General features: G+C 34.1%; 1 protein-coding gene across 2 annotated transcripts in view; it reads left to right on the plus strand.

The window, feature by feature from the left end:
- The window catches only part of BAZ2B (bromodomain adjacent to zinc finger domain 2B), a 406,036-nt gene that overhangs the window by 310,080 nt on the left and 79,923 nt on the right, over nucleotides 1-16,033 (plus strand). For both annotated transcript variants that reach the window (XM_021716325.1, XM_021716326.1), the window contains one exon: nucleotides 11,142-11,352. In XM_021716325.1, coding sequence (XP_021572000.1) covers nucleotides 11,142-11,352 — 211 coding nt within the window. The remainder of the gene's footprint in view (nucleotides 1-11,141; nucleotides 11,353-16,033) is intronic.

A 16,033-nucleotide genomic window follows, 5' to 3' on the forward strand; every position in this document is an offset into this window, starting at 1 on the left:
TATACACATTTCTGAATGTATCACCATAGCTCCCTTTGAGCTTATAGGTTAAGTACATATCCTCACCAAACAGCAAAAAGAACCCACCAAGAAGCCTCTTTTCCTGTGTTTTTTCTAAGGTTTTCCCTTCTTTCCTTGTATTCAGCTGCATGTGCTTAAGATTTCCTTTAGTTTTATCAGTTCCATTGAAAGCGGTCCCAGTTGAGGAGTGATGGGACCTACATTCTTGTCAATCCATAAAATAGTTTTGTAATTCTGAACAACAACAACAAAATAATGCCCCCTTTCCCTCAATTTTTTTTATCTGCTGAATAGAGACAATAATAATTACACTTCTGCCTCATAAAATAAGATCATATGCATGAAGATATTTCAAAAAGGTTAAAATGCTCAGCCAACTGAAGTTGATATTTTCTTTCTTGAGTGAACCTTTTTTCCTTTAGTCCCATTATAAGGCATAGAAAGAAATTTTTTTCTGGCAATTAATATTTTCTTTGTGGATAGGCAGACCTTTCTATCCTATCTTACCTTCTAATTTCATAATTATAAAAATGAAAAAGGCTTTCTTCATTCTGCAAGAGGTTTATTTTGAGAGCTCAGAAGACTAAAGGAATTTGTAAAGTCACACAATCTCAACATGGCAGAGATATGTCTGGAACTCAAGGTTTCTGAAAAAGTATTCTTTTGCCTACATCATACAACTTGTTTTCCCTTGTTATCCATGACTTTATAAGGAAGAAATTATGTCCTCTCAATGGGTAGTTTTAAAATGCCAAAGTATATTTATTTGAGGTTTATAGAAATATATTCTAGGGTTTCTCTTTTTATTTTTTAAACTTAATTTTTGACGTATACTAAATCTATCACCAAACAGATTCTTAGAGTTTTAGTGAACCACAATGGATATATATACTAGATTAGTTTTTTAATCACAGAACATGTTAGAAGGAAATAATTTTATTTAAAATTTCTCATTATAAAATTTTTTTGTTTGTGTTATCAGATTTTTACTTACATTACTTATGCCAAAGATCTGTATGGTTTTAAGTTCAGTAGATTTTTGTTCTGAGAGGAAAGCCAATTGCTGTTCAACACATAAAGGATTTTTAGTTTTGTACCAGTGATAATTAGACGTAATCTATAAAGCCTCATTACTCAGAGCAGAATGTTCTTTGACATCAATTCACTTTTTATTAAACATAATCAGTGTTTCCCAAATGCATATTGTCTTGTTGAGATCAATTCCAATAAAGAAAATAAGATGAATTACTAAAACCAAAATATGTTAAGCTGCCAGCATTTCAGCAGAATGCTAGGGGAAAATATTAGCAATTTTGGGAGCATTTCTCTCTGTTAAGAAAAATTAGTATTTATGTAGCAAATCCTTATATATACTCCACAACCCTAAAATAAAATAAAATAGTCAGTTGAATTTATTTTAGGATACTTTGGATATTTAGGATACTTTGAGGTATTAATGGTAAGTAATCCAAAAAAGTGTTTATTTTAATTAATTAGAAATGCAAATAGTTGTAAAGCCATATACATTTCTGTATACTATATTATATGATTTATAAGATATGGTTAATTAGAAATGTGTATTATTTTATAAGAAATGTCTATGAGAATGAACAAAGATTATATATTTCTGTTACAATGGCCACGATGTGAAATAATTTTGATCACCCTAAATTTGGTAGATGATGTAAAATAGAGTGTGGTTCAAAGACACTGATACCTGTAATGATGATTGTATGTGTCTACAATATACCTGCTTTTATGCAAATTGTATAAATGGTATGATGGTTCTTTATATTCCAAAAAAAAACTGTGCTATTAAACGACTGGAAGGAAATGCAGCAAAACTTTAATAACGGATATAATGGTTGGATGATTGGTGGTACAGTGGATCAATTTTTTGCTTTATATGTTTTTGCATGACTTATATTTTCTAAAATTAGCTTTTTTTAAATGTATACAACGTGAGAAACAATCTCCTTTCTTTTAAAAGTAAATACTTCTACCCTTTGCAATGCAATAAAACTAAGAATTCGTAGTTTTGCAAATGCATGGAGATTATGCATAACGATTTTAAGTGTTATAGCTACAATTTTCTAGGCCTCACATAACTGTTTGGATGTTTGATAGAAATAAAATGCTGTATTTGCAGATTCATTAGTACGGTCAGCCCTTACACATCCATGTGTTCTGCATTTGTGGATTCAACCAACTGCAGATCAAAAGTATGCAGGAAAAAAATGGTGTCTATACTGAACATAGACAGACTTTTCATGTCATTATTCCCTAAACAATGTAGTATAGCAACTGTTGACATAGTATTTAGATATATTGCGTTAGCTATAAGCAGTAATGTAGAGATGATTTTTATACAGGGGGATGTGTATGGTTTATATGAAATTCCTACACCATTTTATAATCAGGGATTTGAGCATCCACAGATTTCGGTATTCATAGGAGGAAGGGCCTGGAACCAGTCCCCCATGTATAACAATGGATGACTGAATTCCTAATCACTCTCCCTCTAAAACATTTTCCATATAAATATATTTCTTCATTATCTTTTTTCTGTTAAAACATGCCCCCAAAATAACCAACATTAGTGCTATATGTTCTAATTTTACTTGAGACATTTCTAGAATTGCATCAGTGGTATTTAAAAGCTTTATATTTTACGAGTGAAATTTAGGTGATAATTTCTACAAGAAAATAATATTTGCAGTGGATAATCATTGTTATTTTGTATAAGATAATCTTTTTTGGGGGGTGGATTGGGGTCTCACTTTGTTGCCCCGGCTAACAGTGGCATGATCATGACAACCATGGCTCACAGCAGTCTCAACCTTCTGGACTCAGGAGGCACTCCTTCCACCTCAGCCTCTCTTGTAGCTGGGACTACAGATACACACACCACTTTTTGTAGAGATGAGGTTACACTATGTTCCCCAGGCTGGTCTGGGCTCAAGCAGTCCATCTGCCTTGGATTTCCAAAGTGTTGGGATTACAGGTGTGATTCACTGCACCAGGCCAAGTTAATCATTTTTGACTCAAGATATTTCTGGGCTTAAGATATGATTACATATGTATTTGTTAACAGCAAACATTTGTTGGAGATATTGATTGACATTGTGTGCAGTATAATAATATGAGAGGTATGAGAGCTTATATTTATTGAAATGTAGGTGAATCCATCATTAACGGAAGGGCAACAATCTAAACTTCCTGGTTAAAAAATATTTATGTAATTATAATATTTCATGCTTAAATTTTTAGTTCTCTTTCCTTCCTTCTCTCCCTCTCCCCTTTTTTTCTTTCTTTCTCTTGTCTAGATCTTGTTCTGTCAAGTAGTCTTGAGTTCCTGATCTCAAGCTATCTTCCTGCCTCAGCCTCCTAAAGTGCTGAGATTATAGACACAAGCCATTTAATTTTCTATAAATCACAAAAAAATGCTTTTCAAGGTAGATCACTATATATTTCAAAATAATCTTTGTCACTAACATTTTATTTTGAAAACTTCCTATATTCCTAAGAAAAATGTGAATACCTCTTATCTTAGCATTGTATTTAGGTTAAAAAAAATTGCCATTTTATACTTACCAAAATCTGTCTAGCTCAATCTTAATTTCTGTTTTTTTGACAATCAAAACCAAAGTAAAATAAAAACAATGACAAATATTGGGTTCAACATGTTCTTTATAATGTGATGGAACAAAAGTCTATAAGAAACTTGTTTACCCTACACTCTTCTCAAAGAGCTTTCAAAGGAGCTAAAACAGCTAACCAATTCATTAGCAGGTAGCCAGCCAGGATAGCATGGACTTATAGAGTATTACAATTGGTTTGTTCCATGAAGTCTATCTCCCCTCTAAAATCAAGATTTTTACAGAAGCTGGTAAAAAGTGTTTGATAACTAGCTATCAGTAGATACTGACAAGTAGCTGATTCTACAAATCTCTCACCACATCTGTGGACCAAAATAAATAAAGTAGATAATGAATAGATTAAGGAATTTTTTTCCTCATTTCTTTTGTTAACTCTGTTTACTTGGATTAAGGACATCTCTTTTTTCTTTTTAAAAAGTAATCATTGGATTGTTGTCCTTAATGTTGGATTTACCTAAATTTCAATAAATACAAGCTCTCGTACCTCTCATCTTATTGTATTATACACAAAGTTAGTGATAGTTTCCAACAAACATTTCTTCTTTTCATATTGAATGCCTGCTGTTATCAGGCCAAAAAAATAAACATAAATAAAAAAGGAAAGATGCAAAGAAGAAAACAAGTTAAGTGTTACTTTTTTAAAAATTGAGATGCATTTAGAAAAAAAGTACAGTATTTCTTTTTAATGACATAAGTACATAAGAAAAATGAAATGTTTATTGGTCTTACTGAAGAAGAGTCTTTTTTCTTAGTATGTGATCCAAATATTTGTGGCAAATACGTAATGTGCCAGGCATTGTTTTCCCCAAATAAATGTTCCCTAAAGGAATTTTTTCCATAAAGAAAGTTATTAACATACCTTTTACTACAGAAATGAAGTTGAAGCCAGTCATGGTGGCTCACACCTATAATCCCAGCACTTTGGGAGACTCGGGCAGGAGGATTGCTTGAGGCCAGGAGTCAAGACCAGTCTGGGCAATAAAGCAAGACCCCATCTCTACAAAAAATAGAAAAATTAGCCGGGTGATGGTGCACTCCTATATTCTCAACCACTCAGGAGGCGAAGGTGGGAGGATTGCTTGAGCCCAGGGATTCGAGGCTGTGGTGAGCTGGGATCGTTCTACTCTACTCCAGCCTGTGTGGCAGTGAAACTTGCCTCAAAACAAAACAAGGAAATGAAGCTGAAAACATGACTTTGAGGAAAAACTAAGGTTTATAGAGAAACTGAAGAGTACCAAAAAATTAGGAGTTATGATCACTGGTTTAGAGAAACTTATTCTCTGGGGAAGATAAAACACTGGGTACAATGCTGCCCAGCTAAAATTAGGCTATAATTAATAAGGAGTCAGAGGAGATTGCACAATAGGGCAGGTAACCCACAGTCTCTGGCACAATTGTAATCCAGGTAATTATTTCAAATTATGTAAAGAACAAAATTGGGAGTCAACAACCAGAGTTCTAATTCGACTCTGCTGTTAACTGTCACAGCTCATGGCAACATAGCTGTGGGAAAGATCAGTACCAGAAAGCTAAAAGTCTGGAAATTTATGTCACCAATCTACCAGGTAGGATTTTTTTGGCTAGGCAAGGCCTATACTAGGAAGCCAACAGTATGAATCTAAGTGTGATGCTAAGGAGGAGATAAGGAAAGTCGTGACTCTTAGAGGATGACCCACTGTAAATAGAAAACACAGTCAGCATTGGGAAATAATTGTGTCAAACTACATCTTTCTCAGCTGTTTTTAATAGATGCCACCCCTAGGCCCCTATAGATAGCTGTTTTTTGCCTTTTACATCTTTAAAGTGCTATTTATTATATGTTATTAATAAGCCATGTGACTTGGGTAGATTAGGAATCCCTAGTGCCATAAAGTTGAAAGTACATCAGCCTGTTGCCTACCTCCGGTACTATAAAGTAACTAAAAATAGATGTGATAATAAACTGTGAAATAAATGTGAGAAAATTCAACAAAATTCTTATATTTTTTCTTATGGTATTTAAATGTTAAAAATATATGTAATGACAATTCTGTTAAAAATATTTGATACCTTTGCTTTGCTCATGATCTAAAAAAAATTTTTAGGGTCCTAGCTAGGTAATTCAGTATCTTATGTTACTTTGAAAAACTGAAGCCTGTTTTATTCTCTCATCTGCAATGCAAATACACATAGAAGGACTGTAAGATCAATTTCCTTTAGGTATGGCATTTTTAAAGTTTCATATAAACTAATGATAGGAAGTAAAGGATTCTGAAAATATACTTTCAAAGAAAAAGGTAGTAAAAAAATTGACATTGTTTAGTTAAACTGTGGCTAAATTTACTGAAAATTTTCTAGCCAAAAATCAATTTGATAAGTGATCATTTCACTGAATGACTAATAGGCCTTACATTTTCAGACCATTTCCCTTAATCCAGATTTAAAGCATATACCACCATTATTTTACTATTAGAGGAAGGACTGGGGTAGATAACGGGCTCCAATGCAAAAAAATATGAGAAGAATAGGGGAAAGTTTATCCATTCATTTATATAACATTGAGCATTCAAGAAGTACAGTACTAAGCATCTCAAATGTTAACTTGGGAAATTGGCACTTAGTGGCATGAAATGCAAGTTCATGGTGAAATTTTTGGTGATACTAAAACTTAATAAAATAAAATAAGACACAACTGGATGCAGTGGCTCAAGCCTAAAATCCCAACACTTTGGGAGGCCCAGACAGGAGGATCACCTGAGCCTAGAGGTTTGAGTCCAGCCTGGACAACATAGTAAGACCCTGTATCTATTGTTTTTTAAAATTAGTATAGCTACTTAAGTCAATATTATCAACACTAGACTGGGCACAGTGGCTCACACCTGTAATCCCAGCACTTTGGGAGGCTGACGCAGGAGGATTGCTTGAGCCCAGGAGTTTGAGACCAACCTAGGCAACACAGTGAGACCTCATCTCTACAAAAATAAAAATAAAACAATTAGCGGGACATGGTGGCACATACCTGTGGTCCCAACTACTTGGAAGCCTGAAGTGGGGGATTGCTTGAACTCAGGAGTTAGAGACTGTGGTAAGCCGTGATCATGCCACTGCACTCCAGCCCAGGCAGCAGAGTAGAACCCGAATCAAAAAATAAAATTAGCAGCCCATGAAAACTGAATTATAGTAGTATAATTAACTTAATCTTTCACCATTTCCATCATGTTTATCATCTATTTTTTCTATTCATATCTTTTAAATCTTAGTCGAGACAAATTATTTTTGGGAAACATTTATCTCAGTTCTTAGAAATTAAAAAAATTAATAAAATATTTTTGTGTATAACTTCTGATTCACAAAAAGTCAGTAGTATATGAATCAAGGGATATACATTTTATTTGCTTTTCCTGGAGAAAAGTTTTTTGAGAAAAATACTGCTAGTCCTTAACCATAATTATTTTGTTCTTCTGTGAATTAATATAATTTTCAGATATTCCTAACCATCATTTTCTTGTTTTCTAAAATTCAGGATTCAGAATACCTTATTTATAACCCAATATGTGAAATCCCCTTTGAAAATACTTAGTTTCTAAATGCCAATGGCAAAAATGTAAATGATATTGTCACTATATTTGTCTGACAAGTTTGGGGTATCGGTGTATTCTATTCCTTTTATGACACAGGTATATTTTCCCAGCTAAATAAAAAATATAACTATGTAAATATTGTATCTGAATAAGAAAAGTTGATAAAACCCTTTATGTCTTGGCTAGAATTGATTTTATTATTAATAAGATTCTTTAAAATGAACACATTTACAGACTCTTTTCAGTCTTTCTCTACTATTTTAAGTGTCACAAATGTCACTTTTATATTTTTCAGTTATATGATACATGCTGCCTTGGTGTGTAAAAGTATAATAGAAAAATGAAAAGTAAACTAATCAAAGCTTCCCCTGCTGGTGAACATAAAACTATTTTGATGTACTACTTTTTTTTTTTTTTTTTAAAGAGATAAGGTAGACTGGACAGTGGCTCACTGTAATGCCAGCACTCTGGGAGTCTGAGGCAGAAGGATCATTTGAGCCCAGGAGTTCAAGACCAGCCTGGGCAATATAGTGAGACCTAATCTCTGCAAAATATCAAAAAATTAGCTTGTGTATAGTGGCACATGCCTGTAGACCCAGCTAACTCAAGAGACTGGGGCAGAGGATCACCTGACCCCAGGAGGTTGAGGATACAGTGAGCCATGATCATGCCACTGCACTCTAGCCTAGGTGACAGAGAGAGAGACCCCAACTCAGAAAAAAACAAGAGAGAGAGAGGGTCTTGCTCTGTCGTCCAGGCTGTAGTGCAGTGGTGTGATCATCTTAGTTCACTGTATCTCGAATTCCTGGGCTCAAGTTATTCTTCCTTCTCAGTCTCCCCAGTAACTAGACTATAGGCACGTGCCACTTGCACCTGGCTGATGTTTTCAATTTTTTTAAGAGACAGGGTCTGGTTATGTTGCTCAGGTTGTTCTCAAACTCCTGGCCTCAAGTAGTCTTCCTGCCTCAGCCTTTTAAAGTGCTGGATTGCAGGTGTGAGCTACTGCACTTGGCTGATATCTTCCTTCTTACCGACTTACGACTTAAAAATTCACTTGTTCCTATTGTTCCTACTGATTTCATTTGGAATCTCAGCAAAAAAAATTTCATTTTCCTCTATTAATTCTTAAAAATATTTTTAACGGAATTACTGAAAATAGTATAGATATTATATATTATACATATAGACTATATTCTTTATTCTTTCTGACGGAGACTTGCCTTGACGTCTTGACTGCTTTTCATGGCTGAAAGTTGTGATTCATCACTTATCAAGTATAAGGACACCTTTGTAACATCAATTAAGTGCACGTAGTGGTTGAGAGCACAGGTTTTAGAGTGAAACAGTTCTGAGTGTGAATTCCAGTTCTGTCCCTTGATGTCTCTGTACCTCAAGCAAATTGTTTAACCTCCCTAGACCTGAATTCCCTCAATTGTAATGTACAGATGATAAAACCCACTATATGAGATAAACATGTGAAGATTATATAACATATTCAAAGTGCCTGGAATATAGCACAATATGTGGAATGTGAGATGTAGCTTTTACCATTATGGTACAGGAGTAGTATTTGTATTTGTACTACCTATTAACCAAGATATTCGTAGACTCCTTGCCCCAGGTGAGGAATCATGATATGAAATAAAACTCAAGAACTTTTGATTGTTTTGGTTGCAGAATTTCTTATAGTGATTCAAGCAAAACTTCTACTTTGAGATTATTTTAAGAGAAAGCCTTAAGAAATAAATATCCTTAACCTTTACGTTGAAGGGATTAATTCTTTTTTTAAAAGTATAATACTATAAGAAAGGGATTGGCAGTAGTGGGAAACTGTCAGGGGAGAGGGGTGGGATTGACAGTTGAGGGAAACTCCTAGGGGAGGAGGGGGTATACCTCATCCACAAGGGGACCTGCATAATCAATGTTTGTATACCTAACCCTGAATTATACCCCACATCTTTATAGTTTAAAAAAAAGTAAGAAATAATTCGTTATTTTTAAAGGATTTATCTCCCATACCTGAATGTATCATTTTGAATTATAAGTAATATAATGTATTTGTTTTGCTTAACATGAACACCAGACTCAGATTGTGTTTATGCACCAAACAGGATTATACTAGCATGTGTTGCTATGTGTGCTTGCACCTGGAGGCTTATAATGAAAAAGCTCACATATACACAAAAATAGGAAAATTTACACCTTGTACTCATCATTAGCTTAAGTAATTATCATTATGGCCAGCATGTACTGTCATCTACTTCTCCCCTTCCATAATTTGTTGAAGCACATGTTTCCATCTATATCTTTTTTTTTTTTTTTTTTTTTTTAGTTGAACTTTCATTCTGTTGCCTAGGCTGGAGTGTAGTGACACACTTATAGTCACCCCAGCGTTGACCTGCTGGGCTCCGGCGTTTCTTCCACCTCAACCTTCCAAGTAGCCGAAACTACAGGCATGCGCTACCATGCCTGGCTAATTTTTTATTTATTGTAGGGATGAGGTCTCGCCAAGTTGCCCGGCTGGTCTCGAACTCGCTGACTCAGGCAATCCATTCGCCTCGGCCTCCCAAAGTACTAGGATTACAGGCTGAGCTACCAAGCCCGACCTCCAACCATATCTTTAAATGATAAGGACTCTACATAACCACAGTACCATTATCATACATATCATACATCAAAATAATAATTTCTTGATATCATCAAATATCAGTCATTTTTCAAATTTTCAATTGTCTCATAATTGTTAAATTTTTCTATTTAAAACAGTATCCAAATAAGGTCCACAAACTGGAATTTTTTGATAAATCTTCTAAGATTCATGTAATCTTCCTACAGTTTTTTTACTTCTCACATTGTATTTGTTGAAGATGCTGTCATTTGTAGCATTTCCTGCAGATCTATTTTGCTGTATAATTTTAGTCAGAGTCTCACACTGTCGTCCAGGCTGGACTGCTGTGGCACGCTCCTGGCCACCACAGCCTCAATCTGTTGGGCTCAGGTGAGCCTTCCGCCTCAGCCTTCCAAGTAACTGGAACCACAGGTGCACACTACCACACCTGGCTAATTATTTGATTTATTGTAGAGATGAGGTCTCGCCAAGTTTCCCAGACTAGCCTCAAACCCCTCTGCTTAGGCAGTCCTCTCACCTCTGCCAAAGTACTGGGATTGCAGGTGTGAGCCATTGTGCCAAGCCTGCTGTATAGTTTTAAAATATATCTCTCACCCTGTCTTTCCTTTAAAGTTACTGTAATTAAGTCCAGAGACCTGATCCAATTCAGGTTTGACTTTTTTGTGGGGAGAGGGACTACATTATAGATGTTGGAGTGAGCATCAAGAGACTAACTAACATCTTTCTGGTTGTGTGTCTTTTTAACACTAGGCAGTCCAAGTTCAATGCTTAGATCCATTAATTTATTAGGCCTTGCAAAATGCTGATATTCTAACTCTTACACTTTGTGTTCATTTATTAACTGTAATATTTTTATAAAGAGAAACTCATCTATTATTTGGATGGCCTAGTGCTTTGGTCAAACTGATAACCCACAAGAACAATTTGTAGGGGTGTTATCACATAACCAATATTTTCAAATATCTGCTAACTTTATCATTGTGATTTAGAAATGGTGATTAAGATATATTGTTCTTCTGTATGTTTATTGATATAGTTATGAATCTCTATATATTTAATTAAAGTTTAAATTATTAAAGTAAGAATATTAAAGGTATGCTGAGAATATTAAAGATAGGCCACAATTATAAATCTAAATTAAAGAAATAAAATTTCTAAAGTTTATACCACTTTTATAAATGCCAAAATATCTATGATTTTACCTAGAATTTTCTGACATCTTATGTTTATTTTGTTTGTAATATATTGTTTCTATAAAATGTTGATTAAAAGGGAATGCAGTGGTGTCTTTTGAAAGAAGAGGATGTCATTCCTCGTATCAGAGCAATGGAAGGTCGAAGAGGAAGACCACCAAATCCAGATAGACAGCGAGCAAGAGAGGAATCCAGGATGAGACGTCGGAAGGGTCGACCTCCAAACGTTGGCAATGCTGAATTTCTAGATAACACCAATGCCAAATTGCTAAGAAAACTGCAAGCTCAAGGTAAGAAACAATGTATCTGGCATGAATAATAATACTAAAAAGTATTCTAAAAATATTTCTTACGTTTTTGACTTAGGAATGATTGACACTGCTCTCAATTTCTAAAAAGTAGATATTTGTGTTAGAATGAAATGAGAAAATAAGGAGTCCCACTGGTAACTGGAGTTCTTTGATTAGGTAATGTTCTTTGAAGAACCATTACTCATAAACACATCCTATTTGGAATTGCAAAGGTGGATGTTGAGCTTTTAAGGCTTGCACAGAAAGGGAATCAACCAGCACTTGGCACATGCCTTAAGGTCATGCCAACCTTCTGGAAATTCTCATTTTAACAGTTCCCGATTCCTTGAGGGTGGTATATGGGAACAACTCCAAAATATGTGGATCTGTGGGATAAATTTTCAGTCAGAGAACTCCAATTCCTGGTAAGTAACCTTAGTCTTTTAGTTTGGGTTCTCCTATAGTTTGAATATAGGGTATATATTTCAAAATGCCCAGTTAATAGATTTAAATTTTAAAATATTTTAAAATCATCATTCGGTATCACTTATCAAGCTCAAAATGCTCATAATAACCTCAACTGTATTAATGATTTGAAATCATATAGAAATTATCAACATGAGATTTTCATGCTATGTACGGCATAGAGAAGGCTGAGTAAAATGAAATAGTTCTGCTTTACTTGCTACAAATGGGAAGCCTCTTAAGTCTGGCTGAATATTGCCACATATATGTAGATGTCTTACATTTGTAACCATATATGTAAAGATACATAGCAGTGTGAAATAAAGGTTTAATGATGACAATTGACTTAAACACTAACAGAATTTTACTTCTCATGATTTTTTTACCATCCCTATAAATAAACACCAAAACATGGAGAAAATGCCTAAAAGTCTTATTTCTATTTATTGTAAACATAATCATAATATTGACTTCTTTATTTCTGCTTTTTTATTTAAAACAAATACTTATGACAACAACTTATAGAACAGAATGCTTTAAAATAAAAAGACACTTGTAATCACAGCACTTTCAGAGCCCTAGGTAGGAAGATCACTTGAAGTCATGAGTTTAAGATCTCCCTGGGAAACATAGCCAGATTCTGTCTCTCCAAAAAAGTTAGGAAAAAATCAGCCAGGCATGGTGACTGTACCTATAGTCTAGCTACTTGGGAGGCTAAGGCCACAAGGTTCCTTGAGGCCAGGAGTTCAAGGTTACAGTGAGCTATGGTCGCAACACTACAGCCTGGGCAACAGAGTGAGACCCTATCTCAGTAGATTTATATATATATATATTTTTTTTTTTTTAATAAAAGTTCTCATTTTCACTCATCATTGGACTAATAAATTAGCAAGCTTTGACAGTCTTTCCAGAAATGTGTACACACACACACACACTTAAACACTACTATATACATATATCCTTGTTGATTTCTAAAACAAACGGACAGCTTGCTCTTTTTCCATTTTATTTGTCTTGAATATCTTTCTATATCAGCACTTAGAAATCAACTTTATTCTTTTAGGGCTGAATAGTAAGTGATGCTACTTGTGACTGGACCATACTTATTTCATCAGTCTCTTTTTGATGACTGTTTAAACTATTTCTGGATCTTTCCTATCCCACTGTTACAATAACTATATATTATGCATATTTGAACATATGCTACCCAAATCATTTTCAGTTTTGTTGAATAGCAGGCAAATATTGTCTCCAATTTACACTTTGACCAGTGGCATGTAAGTTAACCGCCTAGCATGTAATTTAATAACTTAATATCATTAAAGTTTTTTCTTAGTATGGTAGTCATATTTTTTATATTATTTTATGTAGTTTCTTGTAAAGACTTTCATCTTCTCCAAATAGTTACTAGTGAAAGTTGAAAAGGGAAAATGTCACTATATTAACAGACATAGATGAATTTTTAAAAATTGGTATTGTCAGTAAGCTGTTGACTCTTAAGAATGTTTGATGGTAGAGAATATGTGCATAGTTTGCATAAAATAAGAGAACTTGAAGTTAGCCGATACCCCAAATATGGGCTTTTCATGCATGTTTTGCATATCTAATTATAAATATCATTATTACTTAGTATCCAAAGTGGCAAATTTGAATTTGCAAAATAAACTATATTTTTATTGTTACAAAATAGAAGTTAATTATTTGACTTTTATGCAATGTTTATTCTCCCTCTAGATTTCAAATTGATTTATATTTAATTACATAGTTCTTGTTATCTTTGGTTGCATTTTGCAAGTTCTGCTATCTTTGACCTTATTTTGTACGTGTGTTCTTTCTCAACATACATAAAGATTAAATATTTAGCAGTAAATAAATAATCTTTATTAATATTTACAAATATATAGGGTATTTGCATTTTTTTCCTTGGGAAAAGAAAGTGAGGAAAAATCGCTTTATCACCTCTTTTTTTTTTTTTGAGTTGGAGTCTCACTCTGTCCACCCAGGCTGTAGTGCAATGGCACACTCACAGCCACCCCAGCGTCAACCTGCTGGGCTCTGGATCCTTCAGCCTCAGCCTTCCAAGTAGCCAGAACTACAGGTGCACGCTACCTCATTCAGCTAATTTTTTTTATTTATTGTAGAGACAAGGTCTGTCCAAGTTGCCCAGACTGGTCTTGAACCCACAGCCTCCAAAAGTGCTGGGATTATAGGCTGAGCCACCAAGCCTGGCCATCACTTCTTATTTCTAAAAGCCTTCTACATTAACAGTTTGGGAGATTATCTGAGAGGATTCTAGAAGAGGTTTCTGTTATATATTATTTTCCTACTATGACTGAACTAGACTGAAAAACCGAACTTAATTTTAATTTGAAGAAGGGTTCAGAACAGTGAGATAAATGTGTATTTTGAATGCATATCCAAGCATTGTGAAAATAAGAGCTCTAATTTCTCAGAAAGTATAGATAAAAATCAGACAAGGTTTGAATATCTTAAAGGCTTTTATTCTATATAAATAAACCTGTTTGTTAATTGACTAATACTGTTACAATCTCAGATTTTCCAAAATATCAAGTAGCACCTAACCCTTTCTATATCACAGAAACTGAGATGCCATATAAGTAATCTGTACTATGTGCCATTATTTTAAGAAGTGTACCACTAAGAAAAAAAAGTGCTGCCAATCAGTCACTTTCTGATTTCAGAGACGTTGAAATGTTTAAAAATACATCTTAGGCTGGGCGCGGTGGTTTCAAGCCTGTAATCCCAGTACTTTGGGAGGCTGAGGTGAGGTGATTGCCTGAGCCCATGGGCTCGAGAATAGCCTGGGCAACTTGGCGAGACCTCGTCTCTACAATAAATAAAAAATTAGCCAGGCATGGTAGCACCCGCCTGTAGTTCCAGCTGCTTGGAAGACTGAGGCAGAAGGCTCGCCTGAGCCCAGCAGGTCGAGGCTAGGGTGGTCATAAGCATGCCACTGCGCTCTAGCCTGGGTGATGGAGTGAGACTCCAACTCAAAAAGAAAAAATTACATCTTAGACTGAAAGAAATGAGTTATGTTTAAAATAGCCCCAATTCTATATAAAAATTCAAATTAACTTTTATCTTGGTATTAAAACAGACAAATAATTTCTTAAACCACAAAAGATACTTCTCTAATATTTCCAAAATTAATTATAACATAATATAGTCACCAACAAAAAAAACCAATGAATCACTTTATTGTTGAGTAGATGCTGGGAATAGTTTAAATAAATGAGAAGATATAGGGAATCATTTATATTTAGATCCTGGGTGAATGTTTCTAGATCTCTAAGTCATTCTCTTTTCTGCAGAGTGTCTCCAAGTTTTGTTTCCTTTTTTTTTCACATCTTCTTCACCAACTGTTTATAATGTAAAATTTAACCTATGTAAATTTTTAGTGATTAAACAAAAGTGTATATTTGTTACTAACTTCCAAAAAGAAATGAGTTGAACTTTTAAATGTTTCTTTCAGACCAAAGGCTTTAAAAATAAAAATTACTGTGTACTTTTATGGGGCTTAATATCAATGGATATACACAAACACACATCTATATATATTGATAGAATTTCCTTATTAAAAGTTAAACTCCTTTTAGAGAACATCAATTTAACTTGGAACAAAAGATCATACTTATGCCATATTTTCTAGTCAACATTTATTTTTATCAATTAGCAAATCTTATCTCTTAAAACAGAGTTAGGCCTTTATAGCAGAGTTCTAAACTTCAAAATCTTAAATGTTAAATATTTATCTGACATTATTATAGATGAGAACAATATTTTCCAGCCATGTTATTACCAGAGGTTGTTTACTCTGCAGGTCAGTTTTATAGGTTTTCATTCCTAGAGTATTTAGTGAACAGGAGATCATTTTTGTGTGAACCACTCTAGAATTATTTGCTGATGCCTATGACCTCCTAATATTGAAAGTTCTTGGAAAATTTGAATATATTTTCCCATCAACTTCCATTTTATCTTTCATTAACACTTACTGTTTACTAGATAAAATTAGACTTTTTTTTACTTCCCTTCCTCTTTTTTAAAATCTTGATGCTAGATAATTAGCCATAGTAACCAACTTCGCTTTAACTATTACAAGTACATTGCAAGGATATAGTGTTAAATTCTTAGCTAAAATTTTGAAACATTCAAATTTTGAAATTTTTAGAGATAGTAGTGTATAGACCATGGAGTT

Source organism: Carlito syrichta, unplaced genomic scaffold (genome assembly GCF_000164805.1).
Source record: "Carlito syrichta isolate Samal-C Ts95f unplaced genomic scaffold, Tarsius_syrichta-2.0.1 Scaffold308699, whole genome shotgun sequence".
Lineage (NCBI taxonomy): Eukaryota > Metazoa > Chordata > Mammalia > Primates > Tarsiidae > Carlito > Carlito syrichta.